This window comes from Cibotium barometz, chromosome 11, assembly GCF_041138505.1.
Source record: "Cibotium barometz isolate CiBa-2024 chromosome 11, ASM4113850v1, whole genome shotgun sequence".
Lineage (NCBI taxonomy): Eukaryota > Viridiplantae > Streptophyta > Polypodiopsida > Cyatheales > Cibotiaceae > Cibotium > Cibotium barometz.
In genome coordinates, this window is record NC_141056.1 from 55,666,301 (window position 1) to 55,693,282 (window position 26,982).

At 46.8% G+C, this 26,982-nt stretch overlaps 1 protein-coding gene and 2 pseudogenes across 1 annotated transcript in view; all 3 read left to right on the forward strand.

The window, feature by feature from the left end:
* The window catches only part of LOC147634352 (uncharacterized), a 39,159-nt pseudogene extending 37,930 nt beyond the window's left edge, over positions 1-1,229 (forward strand).
* A 1,363-nt stretch (positions 1,230-2,592) lies between these two features.
* LOC147634353 (uncharacterized) lies at positions 2,593-4,248 on the forward strand (annotated as a pseudogene).
* Positions 4,249-4,896: 648 nt separating this feature from the next.
* Positions 4,897-26,982, forward strand: part of RUG2 (Regulator of chromosome condensation (RCC1) family protein) — a 54,409-nt gene continuing 32,323 nt past the window's right edge. The window contains exons 1-2 of the mRNA XM_086805497.1: positions 4,897-5,249; positions 22,567-22,783. Of these exons, the coding sequence (XP_086661623.1) occupies positions 4,948-5,249; positions 22,567-22,783 (519 nt within the window). The 5' untranslated portion in view covers positions 4,897-4,947. The remainder of the gene's footprint in view (positions 5,250-22,566; positions 22,784-26,982) is intronic.

Genomic DNA, 26,982 nt, shown 5'->3' on the forward strand with positions numbered 1-26,982 from the left:
TGCAATCCTTGCTAGAATCTATGATCAAATAGACTCTGATCTGAGGACTCTGGAGAATTTATCGCCCCTACCCAGAATGAAGTTCCTCCATCTGTTTCCCCACTAGAAGATGAGGTCAATGCCATGGATACCCAACCCTTACCTGACCTAAACAGAGACGACACTCCTATTGCAGAAGCTGCCACCACCACTTCGGGTAACATAGGCCCTTCCCCCATGGAGGTGCACAAAGACAACAAAAGGAATCACTCCACGGTTTCTCAAACACCACCTAGAAGTGTAGGAGGCAAAAAAGACAAAAGGGTTGCCAAATTAAAGTTCTCTCATGGAATGTCAAGGGGCTCTTAGATCCCCTCAAAGCCAAACGGGTAGCCAGCTGGCTGAAAAATAATCCCTTCTACTGCATTGTTTTACAAGAGGTTAAAACCACAGGCCCTGAGCTAGAGCACTCCTTACAGCTTGTATCTAAGTCTCACTACTGGATCTCTGACATCCACTACCATGGTTCGGGCGGATGTGTCATAGGTGTCCCCGTTCTATGGAAGGACATATTGGCCACTGCAAAATGAGGGCACAACTGGTGCTCGGTCTCCCTCCCTCCCCCGTTCAACTCTAGACTAGTGGGAGTGTATGCAGGTGGGTCTGTTATGGATCGAATCATGCTGTGGTAAGAAATTCAGAATCTTCAAGGACCCCTTATTCTCGTTGGGGACTTCAACATGGTAGAATCTCTTGCTGACAGATTCCTTGCCAAAGGAACAACAGTAAAGGGCGCTGAACTGGTGGCTTGGGAAGCCCTCAAATCCAAACTTCAGCTTTGGGACATAGGAGTAGAAGGCGACTTCACCTGGCAAAATTATGCTAAAGGAGACACAGCTAGAAAAGCCCGTCTTGATAGGTGTTACATGGACATTAACTTGATCAACACCTTCACCAGAGTGAAATCCAAGCCAAGATTCACCTCTTACCTTTCGGACCACTACCCCTTAGCTATTACTCTAGATGACAAAGACTCTAAGGTCAGAAACCAGTGGTTCCATACTGATCCCATGCTCTTCCAGCTTCCTACAGTCAAGCAATCTATCGATGACATTTGGAAGGTAGCCTTCTCCAACTTCAAATCCCCCTCCAAGGCCTGGAGCCAAGCTGTCAAGGACACCCAATGGATGCTCATTCAAGTCAGGAAAGAGGTTACCCTCATCAGGAAAAAAAGAAGAGAAAATCTATGATGAGCTTGCCACACTAGAAGCCTCTGAACCCTCTGTTCAAAGACAATCTACCATCACCGCTCTTCGTCAAAAATTAAAACAGGAAGAGGAGATCATGTTCAAGCACACCTCAGCCTTCTACAAATAGTGGTGGGCTGGAAAGGTAGACCGTCCCACCAAGGAGATGTTCAAAGCCCTACGCAAAAAGAACAATAGGGAAAGGACTCCCTTCTTCAACTCCCCTTCCCTGATCACATCAGATGACCAAAATCTGGAATTTGTACGGATTCACTTCAGTAACCTCTTCAGCCCCCAGAAACCCTCTCTCTAGAGATGGTAGATGCCAGGATTGAAGTCCTCTCTAAGAGAATCCGAGTCATCCCTAAAGATGAAGTTGAACGAGCGGAGTCTCCTCTAACCCTCTCCGATCTCTATGAATCCATTGAACAGATGAAACCAAACAAGACTCCAGGTCTTGATGGGCTACCCTCTGAATTTTTCTTGTGTTTTAAGGAGCTTGTCTCTCCTTATTTGCTGGCAGTCTGGGAAGAATCTATTAGGCACCATGCCCTACCTTGTGCTATCAACACAGGGCTTATTAAACTCCTTCACAAGAGAGGGGCTAAGGATGATCTAGCGAGCTGGAGGCTGCTCACTATGCTTACCACCGCTTACAAGATCTTTGCCAAGGCTGTGTCCAATAGGATTTGCATCCTTTTGATGAAATGGGTATCCTCTGAACAAAAAGGGTTTATCAAGGGCCGCAAACTTGTTGAAGCAGTGATTTCTCTATGGGAAGGTTTTGAATATGCCACTGAGTCAGGGCAGAATTTTGTCTTCATCAAGATTGACTTTGACAAGGCCTACGATAGACTCGAGTGGTCCTTCATTATTCGATGCCTTGACATCATGGGTTTTGGCCAACAAATGATTCTTTTTATTAAAACCCTTTTTGGGAATGCAAGAGCAAGAGTTGCTCTTAATGGTAAACTGTCAAGCCCTTTCAATCTAATGAGGTCGGTTCGCCAAGGTTGCCCTTTAGCTCCTCTCTTGTTCACTATTGCTGTAGATAGCCTCAATTGCCTCATAAGAGACAGGATATAGAGGGGCCTTATCAAGGGCGTAAGACTCCCTAGGTCTAAGAAACAACAGTGTCTCTCTCAATTCGCTGATGATACCAACGCCTTATTGGCTAGTGATGATGAACTTTCACTTAAGGAGTTTTGGTCAGTAAAATGGATTTGTTCTGTCTAGCCTCTGGGTCCAAAATCAACCACAGCAAAATAGGAGTCTACACTTCCTCTTCCCTTCCTGACTGGGTGACTGAATCAGGTTGCAAGATCATCCAGGAGAAGGACAGATCTTCAAGCTTCTTGGCATCCCCATGGGCTTTGGAGTTTCCCTCAAAAAAAGATGGGAATGGGTATGCAACAAGTTTAGAACCAAGCTAAACAGATGGATAGGCTTTCAACACTCACTAGGAGGGAGAGTTTTGGTCATCAACCACTTTCTCAATGCCTACGTAATCTTCTTTTTTGGATGTTGGCGACCTACCAAAACAGCCACCTTCAGAGTATTTCCAAGGTTTGCAGGAATTTTCTATGGGCTGGTGACCCTTGTGTCCAAAAAGCAGCCAAAGTTTCATGGTGGGAAATATGCACTCTCCCCAAAGACCAAGGAGGATTGGGCATCAAGGACATGAAAACTATCGCTGACAAGATGGCTGTTAAATTTCTCCTATCTGCAGTCACAAATCCCCAAGAAGAATGGGCCTCCTTGTTGCTCAGAAACCAACACAATTTCAAACTTCACGAGTTCTCAGGTTGGGCTAACCTCCCCCTGTCAACTATTCTATTTGGAAAAGACACTATTGCCTCCCACGGCTCTTATCTTCTATGCTCCTTGGTTCAAGCGTGGAACAAACACCGAGCTGCCCTAACAATTAACCCTCTTTCCAAACACAGCTTTAGTCTTCCCCCTGGAGACTCCATCTGGTGGCCGGCAACACAGCTTTAGTCTTCCCCCTGGAGACTCCATCTGGTGGCCGGCAACACTGAATATTCCACGAATATCTCCTATCTACAGAAGAAGAGCCTTAACCCTTCACAAAAAGGGACTCAGGACCTGGCATCGGCTTTGGGACCCTCACGAGCAAGACTGGCTCAGCAACTTGGAGCTCTCTCTAAAGTTCAAAGCTCACTCGTGTGACCTCCCTATTATTAGATCTAGGATAAGAGAGTTCCCTCCGGACCTCATCTGGACTTTACAGAGATACATTGAGCTTGATATTCGCGCCTTCACCTGAAAAGGTGGGTACAAACTCGAGCATCCGACTTGGAACCCTCCTGACCTTTCCTCCCCCCTACATGTCACGCTGAACAGAAGGTGGAAGGTTAATTACTCTGCAAAGCAATGGAACTTCAAGTTTCAGTCCATCTGGGCTCCTTCCTTGGAACCCAAGAAGTCGGTTCTGATGTGGCTTATCCTTCATAAAGCCACCTGGACGGGCAAAGGATGATTCAGGCCCAGCTAGGTGATGGCAGATGTTGCAGATGCAACGGAGAGATTGAAGACATATTCCATTTGTTTCTGCTAATAAAAATGTATTTGCACCTTTGATTAAAGTTTTAGGTTTCTCTCCCAGCTGGAAATAGGTTCTTCTAGGTGATCTTGTAGGCTATCTTAGCCTTTTCTGGAATAAAGCCAGGGGGGAATTCCTCTGGATTATTTGGAGACAGAGGAACTTCATGCTGTTCAAGGGGCCTTCCCAGACGCCAAGTCTGAGAATATTCTTTTATGATGTCAACTTGTAGGCGCTGAAGGTAGTAGAGCAGATGAGTTGGCTATCTACCGCACTAAGAAGGCTCTCCTCAGTGACGTTGACTACCACTACTCACGATTTCTGGCCAACCGTCCCCCCAACGAAGACCGTGAGGATCGACAGTGCATGAGGGATGAGTGGGAGAAGGATCTAGAAATCAATATCAGCCACCTGGAGTCACAGATTGAGGAAGGCAACCAGTTTTTGGATGATCTCTAGTCGGAGATTGACAACCTCCCTGCTTCTAATGGTTACTGACTGGAAAGATCACCTGGCTATAACAGTTATAGAAGACGAAGTAACCAGCTACAAGACCAAGAAGGCTGTCCTGAAGGACACCGAGTTCTATCACACTCATCTGCTTGCAAGAAAGCTCAATGAAGCGTTCAGAGATCACTACATGATCAGAGATGAACGGGAAAAGAGCCTGGACATTGAGATCCATCACGTGGACCCGGATTACAGAAGGACGTTGCTTCTTGGAGACTGTGCAGGCCGAGTTGGCTGCCCTCCCTACAGCCCCCATGAACTCTCATATGCTATTCACCCTGTTTTGTGGAAGCCCCTTGTATTCCCAGCTCCTGGCCACTTTCTCTTGTCTGTCCCTTGCCTATGTTCCCCATGTCTATGATAGCCCCACTGGTTGTATTCTGGTTGGTTGTATCCTGGTCATATGCATTCACCCCTGTCTAGTACTATGGTTTCTCCCTAGATGCTCTCCATGCTCCAGCTAATGTAATTTTTGTTCTATTCTAATTCAATTCACCACGCTTGTGGAAAAAAAAAAACAAAAACTTTAAAAAATAAAAAATGTTAAAGATACCTCTTGATTTGATCAAGGTTCTTTGAGTGTTGACCAATATTGGAGGACCTGGCCGTGTCATACCTGCTCGCTTGGCCAATTTGGGACACCTTGTGATGGGCCGTGTCATACCTTCACGCTTCTTAAGTTGGCCAATTAGAGCTTCGAGAGGCGCTTTCTCGAGCGGATTTTTGAAGGCGTTTACAGTTCTGAGCTTTGGTGACTGCAGTCAAGGAGCTCTAGGCCAAAGCCAAGGCTGCCTTGGTGATGCCTACGAGCCCGCCCAAGTGGAAGGGCTACCTGAGGATGTCATCAGGATTGCGGCAGGGCACTACCACTCCTTGGCAGTCACCAGCAATGGGGAGCTTTGGTCTTGGGGCAGGAACAATGAGAGCCAGCTCGGTAGACCGCACTCTAGGTGAGTTCTCTCCCCTCAAAAGAAGTATGTTTGTAAGTATGTAATTGTGTGCATGCGCGCACGTGTGTATTTGTAGGAGAAAGCATGTTTATATACATATATATACGTCTGTATATAATATATATGTATGCATGTGTATGTATGTCATAGTTACCGCGGAACGGCGTTCCGCCTTCCTGGAACGCCGGAACGCCGCTCCGAAGCGCAAGGCGTGCCCGGAACGTGGAAACGGGAGCCGGAACGGGGCACTTGCCGGGGAACGTGGCGGAACGCGTGTCGGAACGCCGGAACGCTAGGGCGGAACGCACGTTCCGGGTGTTCCGGAAAAGTGTACTTTCGCTAAGTCGCCGGCGGCCGTTTTTTTCCAGCGTACGGCTCTTTTTCGCTTCTGCGCCTACTTCGTTGGCTGCGCCTGCTGCTTGTGTGCTCTCCCTACCACTCCACGCTGCCCCCTTGGCTGCCCCACACTCTCCATTCCACCTACTATCCCACCCTTCCTCTTGGCTGCCCCACACTCTCCCTACCTTGAGCCTTGGCTGCCCCACAGTGCACACTCTCCCTACCTCCTCTTGGCCCCTCCTCTAGGCTCTTGGGCCTTGGCAAGTTGGCCCCTTCTTTTGCTCGGGTGGCACTCGTGACTCGAGTCTTGAGCACTCAGCAGGTAAGATTTAAAATTTACGCAATGAACATTGGATTTTGGAGATTCTAGTTTGCTGCGTTTTTTCCCACTTTGTGGACACTTTACTTATGTCTCATGCAAGGGCATTTTGCATGTTTTTTTAATTTTCAGCCATTTATCAATTTCAATGGCACCTCCTCGTGGCATAGATGCAGAAAACAGATCCCCTTGGTGGAATGAAGTGGATCTTGTGTCCAGATATGATAGTGCAAGAGGAGGAGGGTCACGCAAGTGGAAGTGCCACTTTTGTGGATCCATTAAGATTGGAGGCACGGATCGTGTGCGTTGTTGGGGGTTAGAGGCAAAGGCATTTCTGTTTGCCCTACAGTGTCAGGAGCAGATATCATACGATTGCAGGCACTTGCAGATAGACTTGATGCAGCAGGGAGTCGGCCCTCTGTTCTTGATCCTCGAGGTACATCATCATCAGCTACACCTGCAGGCGTGGCATCTTCAGCGAGTGCATCTACCCCATTATTTGGAGCTGCTCCACAGCCATCCGCACATGGAACAAATGCTTCCCAGACCCAGGCTTCATGAGGTCCAGTGCAGGCTAGTCTTGTGGCATCATGGCACCCTGGGAGGAGGGCACAAGTAGATGCATCAGTGGCACGGTTTTTTTATGCTGCAGATGTTCCTTTGGTAAAGGCCCGCAACCCATACTTTGCAGATATGGTGAAGGAGATTGCTTCTTTCGGACCTGGCTATGCTCCACCTTCATCCGAGGCATTGCGCACTACACTTCTAGCCACAGAGAGGACGGCCATAGAGGATGCCTTCGGACCCATTCAGGATGTATGGCGTAGATGTGGCGTCACTATCATGGGTGATGGTTGGAGTGATACCAGGAGCCGCTCCATTCAGGGTATCCTTGCCTACTCCAGAGGATGTAGCTTTTTTATTAAAGCTATTGACAATTCAGAGTTGGGCAAAACTGCAGAGAGATTGGCAAATATTTGGAGTGAAGCCATTGAGTACGTGGGTCCCAATAATGTCATCCAGTTTGTTTCTAATGGAGAGAACTCAAACAGGGTAGCAGGGAGGATCATTGAGGATAGGTACCCACATATTTGCTTCACTCCTTGCATGTCACATGGGCTCAACAATCTCCTCAAAGATATTGGTAAGATGCAGTGGGTGGAGCCTTCTATTGAAATGGGCAATCACATTGTTTCATTTATCACTCGCCACCACTACATTTTGGCTGTATATCGACAGAGATCCCCGAAGGATCTCTGTAAGTATTCAGATACACGCTTTGCATATAATTTCCTTATGCTAAAGTGTCTTTTTGAAGTGAAGAATCATTTGAGGCAGCTTGTAGTTTGTGAGGAGTGGGATGCATGGCGAGAGCGCACCTCAGTGGCAGGTATTCGATGCAGGTCCATTGTTCTTGATGACACTTTTTGGGACACTGTTGAGGTATTGTTGCAGGTTGTGCGGCCAATCATTCTTATGTTGAGGCTTCTTGATGGAGATGAGCCTTGCATTGGCAAGGTGTATGAGGGGATGGACAGGATGATTGAGAGAATCCTATCTCTACAGACTTTGGATGGGGATAGGAGACAGGAGCTATCTCGTCTTGCGACAGGCAGGTGGACAGAGTATCACTCTGCATTAGAGGCTGCTGCATTTGTGGTGGATCCAGAATTTCAAGGCAAAGGACAAGAGACAGATGCAGAGGTTGTGCAGGGTTGGGAGGATATCTTGAGGAAGCTTGTACCCAGTGCAGATGATAGGAGGAGGGTTCGTGAAGACCTTTCCTTCTATCGACAAAAGAGAGGCCTCTTCGCTTTGCAGGATGCATAGAATGATAGGTTCAAGATATCCAGTGCACGGTGGTGGGAGGATTATGGGGCAGATACACCATTGCTGCAAAGATTGGCCATTCGAGTGCTTAGCCAGGGTGCTAGCTCCTCGCCATGTGAGCGCTTATGGAGCAGTTTTGGGAACATTGCAAGCAAGAAGAGGAACAGGCTTGGTGTCCAGAAGGCAAATGACCTTGTATTTGTTAATGCAAGCTTGCGTTTGCTTAACAAGTTCAGGGCTGAGTGTACTCCAGAGCCATTTATTGGATTTTGCCTTGATCTTGATGACAATGATGGTGAGGATCAGCCAGAGGGAGAGGATGATGTGCAGCAGCATGAGGATGAGCAGATTGAGGGACAGCCTGGACAGGAGGATGAGATCCCACTTGCTGATGACTAGTCTTTGACTCACCAGTTACCTTGGCCCTTGAGGCTAGTTTTGTACTTGTCATGCGATGTACTTTCTTTTTCAATTTCTATATATCCACATGCGATGTACTTTCTTTTCAGTTTGTATTTGGAGTCTGGACTCTTCAAATTTTTAATGTTTAAGACTTTAAAGTTTAATCTTGGATATTTTAAATGTTTTGTCATTTTAGTCCTAAATGCCGACATGTCATATGACGTGGCGTTCCGCGACGTTCCCGATCCGCTCCCGTTCCCGTTCCCGCTCCTGTTCCAGCATCCGACATTCCCGGAACGTTCCCGTTCCGTGGTAACTATGATGTATGTATGTATAAGTACATATTATATATGTGTGTATGTGTGTAGAGAGAGAGAGAGAGAGATGTATGCATATGTATCATTCTTCGGCAATCCAACCACAAAGTCCATAGAAATGTCCTCCCATGGCAACTTTTTGGAACTGGCAATGGGTAATGCTTATAATGGCAGCTTTCCAGGTGTCTAGTTTTGACTTTCAGCAGGCCTTGTAGAATCTTACATACTGATGCACATTCTCCATCATGTGGGGCCAAAAGAAAAGACGAGATAACTTCTCCAATGTTGGGCTCTTACCATGGTGTCTTGAAATGGGAACATCATGTGTCTCATGTAGAATCACGTGGTGGAAATCACCCTTGAAGACACAAAGTTGATCCTTGTAGTACAACCACCCATCCCGAATGGTGTACTTTGAACCAATGCTATGCATGTGTCACGTGCATTCCGCACTTGGATGCCACGTAGACATTTCTGTACAGAAGGTGCAGGACTTGGGATGGTGACTGGTCCCATGTGAGCCCAGTCCGGGACGAGTCAGCCAGGGATCCATCTCAGTCGTCTCCAAGGTCGGGTGTGCATTGTCCTGCACAGGAGTCTAAGGTCAGGTGTGCACTATCCTGCACATGAAACAGTGCCAGTCCGCGTTGTGAGTCTCCCTCCAGAATGATGTCAGTGAGTCTGTGTATCTGGGATGGTGATTGGTCCCATGTGAGCCCAGTCCGGGACGAGTCAGCTAGGGATCCATCTCAGTCGTCTCCGAGGTCAGGTGTGCATTGTCTTGCACAGGAGTCTAAGGTCAGGTGTGCACTATCCTGCACATGAAACAGTGCCAGTCCGCATTGTGAGTCTCCCTCTAGAATGATGTCAGTGAGTCTGCGTATCTGGTATGGTACCGGATGCCAGATCACTGAGTAGTTAGTGTTTAGGACAAGGGGCCAGCCCATAGGGCTACCTTGGATCTTAGTGTGTGCATGGGAATGGTGTGGAACCACCCCCATGAGGGTCAGGAAGGCCCAGGCTGAAACCACCAGCCATGGAGGGGCTGTAGGACAGCCCTAGGGCAAGAATAAGGCAAATTCCAGGCCTTTTCATGGCTGTAGGGCAGGTATGGGGCAGCCCATACAGGCTGCCCAGCCCTTGGAATGTGTGCAAAGGCCTTGCCCAGCCATTGGGAATTAGGCGCACCACCTTTTTCAGCCTGTAGGGAAAAATGCAACATTTTATGGGATTTAATTCAGCATTTATTGCTGAATTTTCACAGTCGTGGGACATTAAAAGCTGGCCGCCTAGTTCTATGCTGGCCGACTGCTCTTGATGGGGTAGTATAAATAGAATTGCCCATAATCCCATTCATTCATCTTATTATTCACCAAGAGCTCAAGCAAATCAAGGGCTAGACAAGCCAAGGGAGTTGCGAAGCAAAGGGGTGGAGAACTGAAGGTCAAGGGGCAGGGATTTCCCAGCCAAGAAAGGTCAAGAATTCTGTATTTTCTTTTTAGATTCACATCATTCTAATAAAGCAAATACACCATCCGTGGTGGGGGCCCTACAGAGGGTAATTGGGACCCAATACTGTGTCCTCTCCATCTCTCCCTCTCTCTCTGTCTCTCTCTCTATTTTTTGCACATCTCCTTTCAGTTTGTGCGTTAATTTCCGTCGCGAAAAGAGTGCTGAATTCTGAGTATTGAAGTTACCGATTCTTCTCCGAAGCTTCCGCATGTTATAGCATGCATTTGCTCCATGCTCTTCAAGTCCTCGTCCTCGGCATACATTGTCCTCATCGGCATAAAATAGTCACTATGGCACTGATGCAAGCGACTCATGGTCACCATACGAAACCCCCCACACCGACCTCAACTCCCAAGTTGGTAGCAACAAAATTGGCCAACTCTAGTGCTAGGTAGAAGCAGGCGTTGGAGATCACAACTACACCTAGCCACCGAAATTCTTCTCAAGCACAACCAGCGCCACACCACGACAAGGTTGTGATACCACTGTTGGGTTTGAAGAGCTGGGTCACATGGAGTCATGAGGATGCCTTGAACCTTTGAGATCTCCAATCCATATATCTCCACGAGAGCCTAGCACACCAAGCTTATGGGATATCCATTGCCACATGTTAACTAGGAGGAGGAGTACCGGTTTCTTTTCAACAAGCAAATATGTGAGAGACTGGTGATCTGGACGGATCTAAAACTCTGAACCAATCAAATAGTGCCCCACTTCCAAAGGGTATGTATCACTGTGAGCAGCTCCTGGCCATACACGGAATATCGCAACTCAACACCATGGAGCTTTTGTCTCTCATATGCAACAACGTGCCCATGCTGTTGCAAAATTGCTCCAAGGTCTCTACAAAAAACTATGAAGAGATCATCCAAATCCGGAAACCAGAGAATGGGAGTAGATGACAATTACTTTGAGCTTCTCAAAAAGGCTTGCTCAACTGGAGTCCAACAAAATATCTAATCCTCTCCTTTGTGGCACAAGGTTGTTAGAGGCGTCAGAGGCGTTTGGTACGATGTAGGTATGGTACGCGCCTCGAAAGACTCGTATTTTTTAGAGACATTAGAGGCGTGTTAGAGGCGTCTGTTTATATATATATATATATATATACATATATATATAGTGAAAGTTGAGAGAGAGAGAGAGAGAGAGACTAGAGTGTGTATGTATGAGCCTTGAGGGAGGGAGAGAGAGGGTGTGTGAGAGGGAGAGAGCGTGTGTGTGTGAAAGAAAGAAAGCTGTATTAAACGTCTGCAAAAGGCCAAAATGACCTATGAGACCAAAATAGTCCATCATCATCATCTGGATTCATCATCAAGATTCAAGGGTACAAAGTAAAATGAAATGAACTGATATGAACCGGTAGTATAGAGAGAGCTCCAAAAGTGGGTATAAGAAACATCATCATCCTAGTGTGTTTGAAGTTTGAACTTTGAACTTTGGGTCTTGAGAAAGGCTTAAGGGAGGGAGGGAGAGAATGAGCGAGAGAGAGAGAGTGTGTGTGAGAGGGCTGCCTTGGGCCCTTAAAGCCCCCGTCTAAAGACTCAAACTAGCAAATTTTTTTTTTTTTGGTTGACGCCTCGATCAGGCAGTCGTACGCCTCGAATGCCTCTAACCATTAGAGACGCGCCTCGTAACAACTATGTTGTGGCATATGTCAAAGGATTGGTCTCCTAGGCATAATGCTTCACAAACGGTTGATAAAAAAGCTTGTATAAATTTTCCACCATAGGCCACAAAACAATGGCCTCAATCTTCCCCAGATCCATTGAGATTCCATCCTTGGAGATAACATTTCCCAAAAAAGAAATTTTGACCATGAAAAACTTTGACTTCTGAGGCTGAAGCTGCAAATTATGGGCATTAATTAACCTCAAGGCCATCTCCACATGCTTCCCATGCTCATCTTTAGTCTTGCATCATCCAAGAAGACAATGATGAATATCCCAACAATGAAAGGCCGGAAGATCCGAGACATCATTCTGCTGAAGGTAGTCGGAGCATTGGCTAACTCAAATGGCATCACAAGAAACTCGAACAAACTGAATGAAGTCCATAAAGTTGTCTTCTGAATATTATCTGGATGTATGGGAACCTGATGGTATCTAGATTTAAGATTGAGCTTGCTAAACCATTCGCTCCTACAAGATGATCCAACAAGTTATCAATGCGGGGCAGGGGGGATTTGTTTTTGACAGTGAGCTTCTTGAGCGCCTGGTGGTCCGCACATGAATGCATACTCCTGTCCTCCTTGACCAAGAGGATTGGGGCTCCAAACGCGAGGAGCTTGGACGGACAAACCTTTGGCCAACATTTCCTCCAGTTGTTGCTTGAGCTATGTCAGTTCAGAATGGCTCATCCGGTACGGAGACACGAGACGGGGGCTTTGTACAAGGAATGAGATCCATGCGGTGGTCCTCAGGCCCAGATGAAGGTAACTCCTCAGGCAAATCGGTATTGAGCAAGTCTCCATGCTCATCGAGAATGTGATATCTATCTACTCCCAAATCCTCCCAAGTCCTCTAGCTGAATGTCCAGAACATATACCATACAGGTATGACCACACTTGCATACCATCCATTTCATACGAAGGGTTCCTTTCAAAAATTTTCCCTAAACACAGTTGAAAACCAAGGTTAGTCCAAAATAAATCATGAGGTAGCAAGCTAGCTCACCTCCCAACTGCGATCGGCACTCGGAGGTGGGGTCTAAAAAGTATAGCTATCCCTCCCGAGCCACGTAGCCCTCTTGATGTTCGGGTCTCACGTTGGAAAGCTGATTCCCACTTGAACCCGGCTATGTATGGTAAACCCCTCTCAGGTCTCTGATGAGTCTCTGTATAGAAAATGACATCCGTGCTTGTGAGTCTCTGATGAGTCTCTGTATAGAAAATGACATCCGTGCTTGTGAGAGTCTTGCTCAAACCTCCTGGATTTGACCACAGGGTGCCATTGCAGTTCCGTAGTGCTAACCTCATGTGTTTGGTCTCATAGACTCCGCATCCCTATTTGGGATGGCGCTCAATGATAATGACCCTCCCATCTTTGTAGACAACCCATTTGCACGAGAGAGAAAGAAAGACAGAAAGAAAGTTGTACTAACATCTTCAAAAGACCTGAAGGGTCTATGAGACCAAAATGATGTATACGTAGTGTCCATGAAATCCCATCATAGATGAAAAAAGAAAAAGTTAAACTAAAACTGAAAACTGAAAGTTAGGATCTCAGACTCTGAGATTATACAAGATGAAAAATCTAGATCCTACTATGCCAGGTATAGGGTACAATAAGTGATGGGATATGGGAGAGCTATCTGGGATGTCCATCATGGGTGATACAAGAAGGCTGGGGATGTCGAGTCTGTTGAGAGAGAGAGAGAGAGAGAGAGAGAGAGAGAGAGAGAGAGAGAGATTTTATTAACGTCTTCCAAAAGACTGAACTCGGCCTGAGACAAATCGGTGTACCTGTATGGGGTATCCTCTGTCATCCCAACAAAATGAAAAAGTACTGAACTAAAAAGCTGAATCTGGGTGTGCAATAAGTACAATGAATGGTGAAGGGGATGGAGCTCTACTACTAGGAGAATGCAAAGCTATATGCATGGAGTATACAATCATGATATGCAGCCTAGCTAGCTCCATCCTGTACCATACTGGGGGTATAAAATGGTATACATCAATGAAGGGGGTGTCCACAGCTCCCTGAAGAACATGCCTGGGTGTGCTCTGAAGCGAGCCAGTCGCTCCGCACCCTCTCTGTGAAACTGAGCTCTGATCTCTGTCATCTCTCTTTGGTATAGGCGTGGTGTCCGAAAGCTAGGTGTCCTCTGTCTCCTGCGGGCTCTGAGTGTCTCTGCTCTTTGGAGAGTAATTCCCTGCCGTGTAGGGGCTGGGAGTGGGATGGATCTTTGAAAAAATGTAGTAATCTGTGTCTGTCGTCCCCCCTCTGGAGCTGTCTGAGCCTGTAATGATGTCTCTCTGTGGTGCTGTATGTCTAGAATGAATCTCCCCAGTATGCGCTAGTCTGCTGCCTCAAAGATCTGGCGTAGGGAATGTGGCTCTTTGAATAAAATGGGATATCTCTCTCTGATGGCTGTATATGCTCATACATAATGCTCCTCACTCTCCACCTCCTCTCTGCACAATCTGCATACCCTCTACTCTCGGGGGATCCGTGCTGCTCTGCCAGTCTCAATCTCCAATCGGTGTGATGAAACTCTAAGTTGACCAATAGCCACTCGGGAGCCGTGTGGTAAAAAGCCCTCCATGTATCTAGGCCTCTCTATAAATCCATCATTAGTGATACTCATGAAGTGATCTCTGTAGTATATCATCTTCGGTGGAAGAGGCTGTGTAGGCGATATCCATGTCTCTCGTGTATAGAGCTGCCATAGATCCTATCTCAATACTCTGTTCCTCTCACTATCTAGCTACAAGTCGGGCCAGCAGATGGGGGTGCTTTCTCTTTGACGGCTGGTCACCAAGGAGCGCAGGTGGGCAGACTGCAGGGCAGCGTACAGCTCAACAAGCTCACCCACTCTCTCTCTCCCCTTTTGGAAAGCAGCCAGACTGCAGCGCTCTCTCTCGTGGGTGGTTTGTCAGAGGGTTGGGAACAGGTGGAATGCGAGATTCTACAAAGAAAGCTGTGCAGAGCTATCCCTTTCATCGACATTGGAGATCCCTCAGTGGCAATCAAAGGAAAACATGTGGTTTTGAGGTACGCAGATATGAAAGACAAAATTAAGGTCATGAAGCAAACAAGGTCACTTAAGGGAACGAAGGTGTGGATGGCGGATGAACTCACAGCCACACAACTAAAAAACAGGAAACAAGAACTCAATAAAGTATACGAAGCAAGGAAACAAGGAAAATGGGCAGTCTACCATAGAGGTAGAGGTGTTATTGCAGATTTCAGGACAACCAAACATGGTAGTAATGAAGAGTAGCTACTAGAAAAATCCTTCCTGTTATCTAGGATTCTCCTACGGTCATGTAGGGAATTTGAACTATTTTTAGTTTTATCTCTATTTTCATTTTGTTGCCCCCGAAGTGGAATGTAATCACATGGATGTATCTGATTAGTCCTATAGGTCAGATGTGGCCTCTAAAGGACGTTAATATAGTTCTCTCTCTCTCTCTCTCTCTCTCTCTCTCTCTCTCTCTGCTGAAAAGCGGACAGGTCTGCAGGAAGGGCTGGTCGGGCAGATGCAGCAGAGATACATGCTTTACTGGCTTGGAAAAGAGGCTGGTGGGCTGGCTGCAGGAAGTGCCCAGCCAACATATTCACATGCCCTCTCTCTCTTTTGAAAGGAGGCCGGCTCCAGGAAGTGCAAGACTGTTCTATCTCTCTCTCTCTCTCCCATGGAAGGCGGCGCAGGACTGCTGACCATTGCAAGAGGGGAGGCGCAGGGCTGAATAGGTCTTTCTCTCTATCTCTCTTTCTTTTGGAAGGAGGCGGGCAGAAGGAGGCGCATAGCCAAGACTATTTTGAGACTGTTTATGGGTTGTTTTTGTTTGGCTGCAAATTCAGCTATGTACTTGGGTTTCTGGCTGCAAGTACAGGTCACTTGAATGTGTTTCTTGGCATGGGAGTGAAGCAAGCTCGCATGGCTGCGTGCTCATGGAGCAGATTGTTTTCTTCCTGCTAGAAAGGAACAGAGGGACCTACAGTTATGGGCATCTCTATGTTTCCAGATGTTTCATGAGGGAACAGGTAACTAGATGTATGCCGTTGTTGGCACTGTTGTTGAATGGTGCCATGAATGGTTCTGTATGGAAACAGGACAGAAGTTTCAAAGGGAAACAGGCCTAAGGGTTTCATGTGGAAACAGCGTAGGTTTCTCGAGGAAACATGTTTTTGGGTTTCTCCAGGAGATAGGTCACATGCAGGCATAAGGTACAGGAATGGACACATGTTTGGTACAGCCTTGCTACTGATTGGGCAGGGGACAGGGAATCCATGACAGAGATGGATAGTACCCTTGGAAGGTAGAGAGGGTTGGTACAGGTGTGTCGACTATATGGTATGCTGTGCTGTGATACGAGTTCTCTTTTGAGAGACAGTTTGGGAGTCTGTGTTGTGATGAAGAAGCACTGGATGTATCAGGGTGTGATGTTGTTCATAGGGTGAGAGGCTATGGATGGTTGTGGCAGTCCTGATCATGGGAGAAGACTTCTGTATTCAGGACTCAATGTGTGAGTCTTTTGAGGTGAACAATGGTTGGACTTGTTTGTGGATGCCGAGTGGATATGAAGCCATGATGCAGGGTATTTGCAGGCTTCAGGAGTTCTACTATGATGGCTGAGTTCCCAGCCTTATTGTAATCAAAGCTCTTATAATCAATTAAAGAAATACCGCAAGGGGCGCCACTGCGTTTTGGGGCCAATCGGTGTCTGTGTACTGTTTGCAGGAGCACTCTAGCTCCCCTTGTTTGTTTTCCTTTTTCTAGGTCTTCAATGGCGTTGAAGTGTTTTATGTGCGAGTGTTTGTTTCACTGCCCGTCAGGCCGGTTTCAACCTCGTCCTCTTGTTATCGTCAAATACAATTGTAGGTACGGTGTTTCAGGCAGGCAAGAGTTGGAGTCCATTGGTGGTCGATGCGGGAGGTGTAGTTGTAGTTGTTGTGGTGGCTACTGTGGAAGTAGAGGCTTTGGCTGCTTGCGCAACTTGCCACTTAGGACAATCTTTCTTACCATGCCCCACGGTGTGGCAAAAGAAACATCTGTTCTCCCCCTCAGACCGTGTTTGCTCTTCTGGTTGGAGATATCCATTAGTGATGCCCTCCTTGGCCTTTTCCTCATGTGTTTTCTTAGGCGTGAAGTTTCTATCCTTCTTGCCTCTTGAAGTGCTATGGGATTCTTTCTTATTATCTTTGCTATTGGGTTGTGGATGTTTGTTGTTGGGGTTTGGAGCTAGTTTGGGGTTTCTTGGCTTACCTCCATTCAGCATCATTTCCTGATTCTAAGCAAGAGTGAGAGCCTTGTCATAAGATTGTGGCTCAAAGTTACAAACAATAAACCTAATGTTCACATCTAGACCTTTAATGAATTGTTTCAATTCATCCTCCTCGGATATACCTAATTGTTGTGCTGATGTGATTACATTATTAGAGTAAGTTAGCATGGGTGACCCATTTTGGGAGAGTTTGTAAAACTCATCCTCAAGGTTGGTCATGTACTGTGGAGGGAAAAACTTTTTCTTTAGGTCGGACACAAAGGTGTCCCATACATACTGTGGAGCCCCTGTGTACGGGTCTACGTGTAGACTCGACCAATGCTGTCACCAAGTGACTGCTTCGCTTGAAAGGGGAGGTTCCCCCAGGTGGACTCAATCTTGTGGATCTAAAAGCTTAGCCATAGGAAAATATGCGACAAATTGATGAAAGAATTGTAAAACTACAGCATAATCACACTTACCATGATACTTACTGAAGTTCGGTTGAGCTCGTATGATGGTGGTGGTTGGGGTGGTGGAGGAACTTGCACCTTGGCTCATTAGTGTAGGGAGGATAGACAAAACATTTGCTTACATAGCGGCTATCAGCTGCTAGTTTTGGAGTTGCATAGCCTCAGGATGAAGCCTTTTGCGGGTAGCTTGGTTTGCTTGCTTTCGGTCTTCTTCATCCCTGCATTTAGCTTCCTCGGCCCTTCCTTCATCCTCACGGCGAGCTTCTTTGCCTAGCCAGTCTTTGTGCCATTGTTGCTCCAAGAGAAGAAATAATTTTTCCAATTCTGAGAGCTCTTTGGGATTTTCTGCTGCTTCTTTAGCTTTTTCAGCTGTGCGTTGGCCTTTTTAGCCTCTTCTTTTAGCTTTTTTTTCTTGTGCCGGTTCTTCTTTGGCTTCAATTTTCTGCCGTAGCAACCTATTTTGCTCCAAGAGCAATCTGATGAAGTCTTCATTGCTTGACGGAAGTGTTTCTGTAGGCGGTGTTTCTTCCGTGTAGAACTCCTCTTCAATATCTTCCTTGTAACTTGGTGATGATGTCTCTCCTGACATTGTGGAGGCTTGGGTGGTTTTTCGCGACCGTAGTTTTACCATCCACGGAATGCTCTCACTTTAGGGTAGCCAAGTTAGGTCACAACCTGCAACTCTGATACCATGTAGCATGCAAGAGGTTGATCGTCGTAACGCACAACAAAGCCTTCTTTAAACCCGTGAGTCCGTGCGATTCCACTAAGAGAGAGAGAGAGAGCAGAAGAGAGTAGAAGAGAGAAATCAGATGAGCGTTGATACAGTATTGGGTCCCAATTTACCTAGTGAAGCCCCCCCCCCCCCCCCCCCCCCCCCCCCCCCCCCCCCCCCCCCCCCCCCCCCCCCCCGCGTGCAAGCAGGAGTATTTGCTTATATTGATCTTTGGAGAACTTACAATGAGCATGAAGGATGATTGAGGACTGCCAGATGCAAGGACGATGTAGACTCAACATAGGCTGACCCAGATGCTGTCCAAGCTCCTTTGAATGGCACTTCAATGACCACTATGCAACCCCAAAACTGATGGATGCACATATGCTGGTTGAATGCTGAAGATGCTCTTTGTGGAGACCTTGGAATGCTTGGAACTGATCGTGTATTGTGTTGAATTTGTTGAATACCTGAATGATTTATTGGGAAATGAAGCGCTTGCATTTATACGCCTCCAAGCTGTTGGTCGGCCAGCATAAGGTTGTCAGCTAGTTGCTTTTGGACATTTATTAGCATTAAATACTAAATAAAATGCTTCGCTTATTAAAAATGCTACGCTTGATGCCAACCGACTGAAAGGGCTGCCTGACTTCCTGTTGAGCCACTCCTTATGCTGGCCGACTGAGAATTCCTATTGGCCGTCTGTGGCTATGAGGCTTCAGATGCTGTCGGCTGAGTCCTTGTTGCCCACTGGCCACGGGCTGGCCTTTGGCTGGCCCATAGGCCTGTTTATTATGCAAGTACATAATAAACAGGCCTTTGCCTGGCCCATAGGCCTTATTAAAAATGGTACGCTTGATGCCAACCGACTGAAAGGGCTGCCTGACTTCCTGTTGAGCCACTCCCTATGCTGGCCGACTGAGAATTCCTATTGGCCGTCTGTGGCTATGAGGCTTCAAATGCTGTCGGCTGAGTCCTAGTCATGGCCAGGTGTTGCTACTGCTGTTGGCTAAGTCCTTGTGGCCCACTGGCCACGGGCTGGCCTTTGGCTGGCCCATAGGCCTGTTAAATATGCAAGTACATGCCCTAATGCAACACTACAGCTATGGCTGGACTTCTACATGCACTATCTGATAGATTCTCCAAGTAAGAGGACTGGTACTTGACTGACCTCTAAGGCTTAGAGACTGACCTACGTAGCTCATGCCTGACTGTCCCTGGACTGAGGGCTCACAATGGGGCCACGACATACGACAAAATATTTCTAAAAGTGTAATTCCGACTGTTGAATGGTGCACTGATGTAGAGCGAGTGTGTCACATAACACTCCAGTGCAGGGTGCATGTGACACAATGTACATTGAATGACAGTTGAGGAAGGTGCCAAGTGTACCACTGATGCAAGGACCTGCAAATATATTGAAATGACGAGAGAAAGGGGTGCAGAAAGTATTTGAAATGAGAGTTGCTGACGGAAGAATGTTGATTTTGAGAGTGATTAGGGTGTCCAATGTGGATGCCGCCACCATGAGAAGGTAGCCCAAAGACTTGCGAATGTACCCCGAGCTTGGTTTAGCTCTGTTTTCAGAAAGCTGAAAATTTGCAGGAGGTTTTTGGAGGCCCAAATGAACTCTGATTTGTGTGGCGGTGGTGGCTGAATGTGGCTGAACCGCCAAAATTTGGGCGGTAGTGGTTGAAATCACCAAATCAAAAAAATGGTTTGGGAGCTGCTATGTGTATGTGGCTTTGCGGAGCAATCCCAAAAACAGATAAAAATCTTTTTCTGAAAGTTGAGTGCTGCCAATAGTGTTGCTTGGGCTGAAACTCAGCCCGGCTGCAACAAGTGTTGGGTTTTCCAATGGAAACCCTGATGGGGCCTACAAGAAGCCTACTAGGCTTCCTTTGAAGCCAGGGAAGGCGGCAAAATAGGCTAAAAATGCAAAAACGTGTTGCAGCCCTTCTGGAAGGTGATCTGCACTCTAACTGTCTGGATTACTGGTTTGCACTCTAGCTGCTTGGATTAACTTCCAGACCTTCCCTCGAAACGCAGTCGGTATGAGCAATTTCTTCTCCTGACTCCTTTGGGCACAGTTGGATAGCTTGGCTAGGCGATGGGTGGGGGCGGTAGAGACAAATACACAGTATTGTGTCCCAAATACGCTCTGAAGGGCCCCCACCACATATGGTGTATTTGCTTCATTGAATGACTAGAATGACAGAATTCTTGGTGTAAATAGCCTGGACTGAACTGACTTTACTTGGACAGCTTCCCTTGGCTGAGATCTTTCAGCATGAAGACTAATCCCTTGATCCACACCTTTCCACCTTGCTTTGGCCCTTCACTTGGCTTGTCTACAACCCTTGGACTTTCAGCACTTGCAGATTATGAGATGGTTTTGGCTTAATGGTGCCCAATGCTTATATAGGCCTAGAACATGCTAATCGGGCAGCATATAGGTTGTCGGTCTGCTGAAAAATCCCAAACCCTGCTGGTTGGCCAGGGGCCTGTTCATATATTCCCACGACAGCCTGGTCTTGCTGTCTATGCAGGCGTCTTTCACATGTGTGACCAGGCTGCCTAGCCGAATAGGAAAGTCTTGGCCAAATGAGTGTTCTTCAGGGATGGCTTCCAAGCTTGGCTGCCTAAAACGTAATGCACATATTCTGGTGTTGCTAGTTACCATCTAGCATGGGTTTACACACACCAACCTATTGATTCTTGTCTACTGGTGCCCATGCATCCGGATAGAAGCCTAACAAATTCCCGGTACAACCTTTACATCATTCCAGAGGGCGACAAACGTGTGGGACAATGTGCGGGACATGCACACCTAACCATGGCCCTCTAGAGTGGATCCTTGGCTGACTTGTCCTAGACAGGGGCTCACAAAGGGCCCGTTACCACTCCTAAGACTTGTACCTACTGTACAGATATGGCCAGGTGGCATCCAAGTGCAGGATGCATGTGACATTTAGGGCACTTTCTTTGATGACATCATAGTGTTGGTTCTCAAAGAATGAAGCCACGCACTGTGAGCATCTTGCCATTGTTTTTGAAGAGCTTAGGCAACTCATCAATGGGAAAAAGAGTGAATTCTTTCTTTGGAAATTCAGTATCTCGGCCATATTGTTGGTGTATGCATGGACATGCACGATGAGACTTGTGCGGGACTACTGACCACCCTTGGTCGTACACCAACGAGTTGTCCTTGGACAAGGGCTCACAATGTGCTCTATAAGTTAGGGATGCACATGACTTTTTTCTCTTATCATGACCCTTTGGGTCCTTTTGAGGCAGCTGGCAAAGGAGAGCCATCATACATGTTGGTAATCTCGCATCATCATTACATGATCTCTCAATGGATCTTGTCCTCCTGGTTGCTTACAGCTTAGATGCACCTTTCCTGGATCTCTCTTGATCAACCATGTCATCCGCCTAGACTTGGCTTGCCTTCACACAAGCCTCTCTGCCTGAGCTTTCCATGAAGCTTCAGTTTTACAGGGCGCATTTCTCGAGAGTTGCAGAGGATGGTTTTAATGAGAAACCTGGGTATCTGTACAAACTCATGTCCCATGCTACAAGGATTGCTATTGTTCAGTTGAGGGTGTCTTCCCCCACTAGATAAAGATTGGAAGAGTATAGGGTATACCATGAGAGGCGTGGCTAGGTAGGTTATGCATGACGAGAGGTAAGGGACAAAGGAGCACTATATGTTTGGATGCCGTGTATGCTATGCAATTCAAGGGAGGTTTCGTTCGCTGCAGGATTGGCCCCTATGCGAGTGACGCATTACCAAGATTAGAGATGTTTGAGCCTCTTCCTCTTGGGGCTCTGTCCTTACATAGAGGCTACATTAAGGCCACACAGGGAGGCAGGATCGGCAAGACACCACTCAGACGTTTATCACGGATTTCTGATGAATCACCCGAGTTCACCACGAGAGTGTCCGTGGGACTGGGGATCCACCAGCATATCGCACACGTGGAGTCGCCAAAGATTGGGCAAAGACCCTTAGAGAGCAAGATGCCCCCGCCCCCCAGTTCCAGACCATTCGCTCGTTTTCTCCAGATCAGGAACATTCTCCAGCATCATAGAGCACCCCCACCATAGCCAGTGCCTCATTTCTTACATTCTTTCTTTTTACATCTATTCCTTCTTTTGGTTTTCTAGGAGGCATTCTGAGATATTGTATTTCTCTGTGTCAAGTAGTTAGCTATATCATTTTTCTGTGTCTCTTATCAGAGACGAAGGAAAAGAGTTTTTTTTTTCCTTTTAGCTCCTCTAAGAAATATAGGATCTCAAATATGTGTGTTTGAAGATGGCCTGTGGACATGCCTTTATACATGAAGGCTTGGTCAATATTGTGTAATAATTTCAATTCCAAATCTTAGCTTTATTACAATTAAATAATCGGCATTTGAAATGTAACACATATCCATGAGTTTAAATTTCAACAGCATTCTAACAAGGTTCCATTTTCAGAGAGCCGTGGAGTCATCCACGAAAGGTGCAGGGTCTAGAAGGAGTAAAGGTAAAAGAGGCCACAGGTTCTGGTGTTGTTTCCATGGCGATTGATGTACATGGATCTTTGTGGGCATGGGGAAAATCCAAAAGAGGGCAGCTTGGTCTTGGTGAAGGAATAACAGAAGCTTCATCTCCTCAGCTCGTTCAAGGTTTGGCTGGGCAGCAGATTGTGCAGGTGTAGATTTATACCATTATGGCCTTTAACCAAGTTCCATGCAAGTTTTTGGGCTGTTACAGTGTGGTTTTAGGATGGAGTGTCAATGTGCTTCTTAACTTTGTTACCTTCTCGGAGTTGAACTCACCCCTTGTGAGTCCTTCGTTTCTTAATTATGTTCCCAGACACATTTTTTAGGTCAAGAGTAGTGTATGCAGACCAAAAGTGTTACCTATGTTCCATGTATAAACTGATCATAAACATAAACATGGAAACATAAAAAAGATCCATGAGAGAGAGAGAGAGAGAGAGAGAGAGAGAGAACGGTATATTAGCATCTTTAAAAAAACCAAAGGGTCTATGAGACCAAAAAGGTAGTGAGAAAGAAAGAAAGAGTAATATTAACATCTACGAAGGACCTAAAGGGTCTATGAAACCAAAGGGTGATACAAATCTGCCATGGGAATACTAAGCCATGTAAAGAAAAGAACTAACTGCTGCCAATGCCTGTGGTATAAGCTCTCATGCATTGTGTATGTGTGTGTGTTTGTGTCCTTGAGAGAGAAAGAACTAAATTTATATTAAACGTCTTCAAAAGACCTAGTGGGGCTATGAGACCAAAAGTGATACAATAGTGTCCATGTAATCTCATCATGGTACAAAAGAAAACAAAAACTAGAACTATGAGCTGGGAATGTCAAATCTGCACCGTATGATACAAAATGGGACCATCATCATCACACAACCTATGGAGCTAACCCCCCGGTAGGGGGAGGGGGCCATCAAGGATATCGAGCATGGGGTTAGCCTGTAGAAGGCTGTGTAGATTTGTCGGGCGTGGGAAGGTGGCTCAGTGCCTCTGCAAGATCTCCTCAAGCTGGGGCTGATGTTTGTGTTGCTGGCGAGGCCCAAGGAGTCTGGGACGTCGGACTCGTTGAAGTGCCATGGCCCAGTCTAGAGTCACACCAGAGTGGGGTCTAGTGGGGGGTCAGGCACTCCAGAACGTGTGGATCGATGAAGCTGTGGGTATGTCATCCATGACTGGTGGGGTGTCCTCTCGTGGTCGGAAGAACTGAGAGAGAGAGAGAGAGAAAGAAAGAAAGAAAGAAAGAAAAATTTTATTAACGTCTTCCAAAAGACCGAACTCGGCCTATGAGACAAATCAGTGTACCTATGTGGGGTATCCTCTGTCATCCCAACAAAATGAAAAAGTACTGAACTAAAAAAAAAAGTTGAATCTGGGTGTGCAATAAGTACAATGAGTGGGGGGGAGGGGATGGAGCTCTACTACTAGGAGAATGCAAAGCTATATGCATGGAGTATACAGTCATGATATGCAACCTAGCTAGCTCCATCTTGAACCATACTGGGGGTATAAAAAGAAAGAAAAGAAAGAAAGATATATTAAGTGTCTACTAAAGACCCAATGGGCCTATGAGACCAAAGTGATACAATAAGGTCCATGGCATATCTCATCATGGAATGGAAACTAAAACAGAAACAAAACATAAACATAGCTATCTCATTGGGGTGATACAAAACCGTCCATGGAAACTCATCGTGGAATACCAGGAACATAGAAACATGAGAGCAGCTACCCTTGGAGGAGCAGGAGAGGCCTTACAGGGATCCGGGGTCGAGATAGGCTCAGCATCGACATTGATGCAACTATCCCTCAGGAGTGGCCGATGCTTGTTCCAAACCCGACCCCCCTTAGGAATGTTTACCAGACACGATATCCTTGTGGCGGTCCACAGAGTTGTATTGGATCCCAAGGTTGCACCTTGAGAGATTAGAGCTTCCCTTGGAGGATTTCAGAGCCTGCACCTTGCAGAGGGTGAGGGTGATCGGTGTTCAGGCACGGGAATAGCACATAGATCCAGCACCGGCCAAGGTGGCCAGGAAGAGGCTATGGCGGCTATGGATTTGGGAGTGTCGACCTCTCACACGGCTATAGTGGGACAAGGGAAAGTGGACTTTGCATGATCCTACAGATCGGGTGGAGACTTTGGACGCCCCCTTCTTTGCATATACAGCGCGGCTAGGCCGTAGGATGCAGATGCCTGAGATAGATGGCAGATGCCTGAGATAGATGGCACACCGGCAGCAGCAGCGCATTGGCAGTCACACGGCATATCACAACGCTTCCTTTCAGATTTCTGGAAGAGGCTTTGGGACAGCTTTCGGCCTAGAAAGATCATGCTATTTCTCTGGTTGATGGCACATAGGAGTTTGGTGTTCGGTACTTGACTGGCAGTGGGAGGTCGGTCAACGGCTTGTCCGAGGTGCGGCCACCACCATGAGTCTCAGCGACATTGCCTTTGGGATTGCCTGAAGGCTCAACAGATCTAGTAGTGAATTCTCTGCATCTTTGCTATGGACAAGGCATCAACCTGGATCATCACTTGGGGCATTGTCGCTTGGGCCACAGAGGCTGGAGCGATCAGGGCTGAAAGAAAGAAAGTTATATTAAACGTCTTCAAAAGACCTAGTGGGTCTATGAGACCAAAAGTGATACAATAATGTCCATGTAATCTCATCATGGTACAAAAGAAAACAAAGACTAGAGCTATGAGCTGGGAATGTCAAATCTGAGCCATATGATATAAAGTGGGACCATCATCATCATACAACCTATGGAGCTAACCCCCCAGTAGGGGTTGTCAAGGATATCGAGCATGGGGTTAGCCCGGAGAAGGCTCTGTAGATCCGCCGGGCGTGGGAAGGTGGCTCTGTGCCTCTCCAAGATCTCCTCAAGATGGGACTGATGTCCGTGTTGCTGGCGAGGTCCAGGAAGTCTGGGGTGTCGGGCTCGCTGTAGTGCTGTGGCCGGTCTAGAGTCACGCCAGAGTTGGGTATGGCGGTGGGTCGGGCACTCAAGAATGTGTGGCTCGATGAGGCTGTGAGTATGTCATCCATGGCTAATGGGGCGTCCTCTCGTGGTCGGAAGAATTGAGTGATGGTCGCCTGGGGCTGGGGTGGATGTCTCCCATGGGGTCTCGACTCCCTAATCAGTGGGTCTTTGTGGTGATGATGAAAGAGTGCACAAAGTGGAAGCAACATGAGCACTAGAGTGTGCTGATTTGATAAGTGCAAAAGAGAGATATGAAGCTAATAAGCTAAATATAGTGCAATGAAAGCAATCCTAAACAAGAGACAGAATAGTCTCATAAGTGAAGGATACAAAAGGTGAAAGTGTGTCAACACATGAACCACACCTCAAACAAAACAATGAATGAATAGGGGAGAGGCCAGCCCACCTCTATTTATAGGTCGTAAGGGGCTGGCCGACTGGAGCAAGACAACTTGGCCGACTGGAAATGCATCACCCGACCTGGGAAAAATACCAAGAAAATGGGGAAAAATAAGGAGAAAATAAAGGTGGCTAGCCCACAACCAAGGGCCATAAAAGGGATCAAATGTGGGCACTATACATGGGTAGAATATGGGGATGAATATGCTAACACCCCCTCTCAGCAGCAGATGCTGAACAAACTCCAAGAAGCCGAAGAAGTCATCCTCTGTCAAAGACAAAAGAATGCAGCAACTTGTACCAAGAAAGCTCCACAAGCAATCTCCTTAGCAACTCAACTACAAAAGCAAATGAACAAGCTGCCAGGAACACCGCTCCTTTGGAAGAAAACAATCAGATAGGGTGCGTTGTGCTTCTCGAAATAATGGTGCCAAACCCAAATGTAAACACAATGCCATAGTCAAAGAAATCCCTAGAAGCTTGTAGCTCCAAGAAGAAAATACCCTCAGAAGAAATAGAGTCTATATGCTCCTACTCTATACCAAGAGTAGCCAAATGCTGAACAATAGCACTCTCCTTGAAGGTCGGCATCGCCAGATGTAAGAACTCAACTCCCCTGTGAAAACTGATGTTGGGACTCCACAAGCCCAACCAAAGCCAAATCCCAATCCTTCAATCCCTGGAAGCACCAGTGTACCCTAGGCATGGTTATGGACACACCTGACCACAATCCAAAATCCCACCAAGTCTGTAAGCACCACCTCCAAACCAATCGAGCATCCCGCAACATCGAAGAAGCAAATCTATGGAGCTGAGTGGTCTGATCAATAGCATCACTCAGAGCTAAAGTAGACTGCTCACGTAGAGAAAGGGAAACATGTACATTCACTGTAGTGGTAACTGTAGTAGTAGCATCCTCAATAGCATCACACAATGTAGAAGCAGGCAAAGGGTCCAACAACTCATC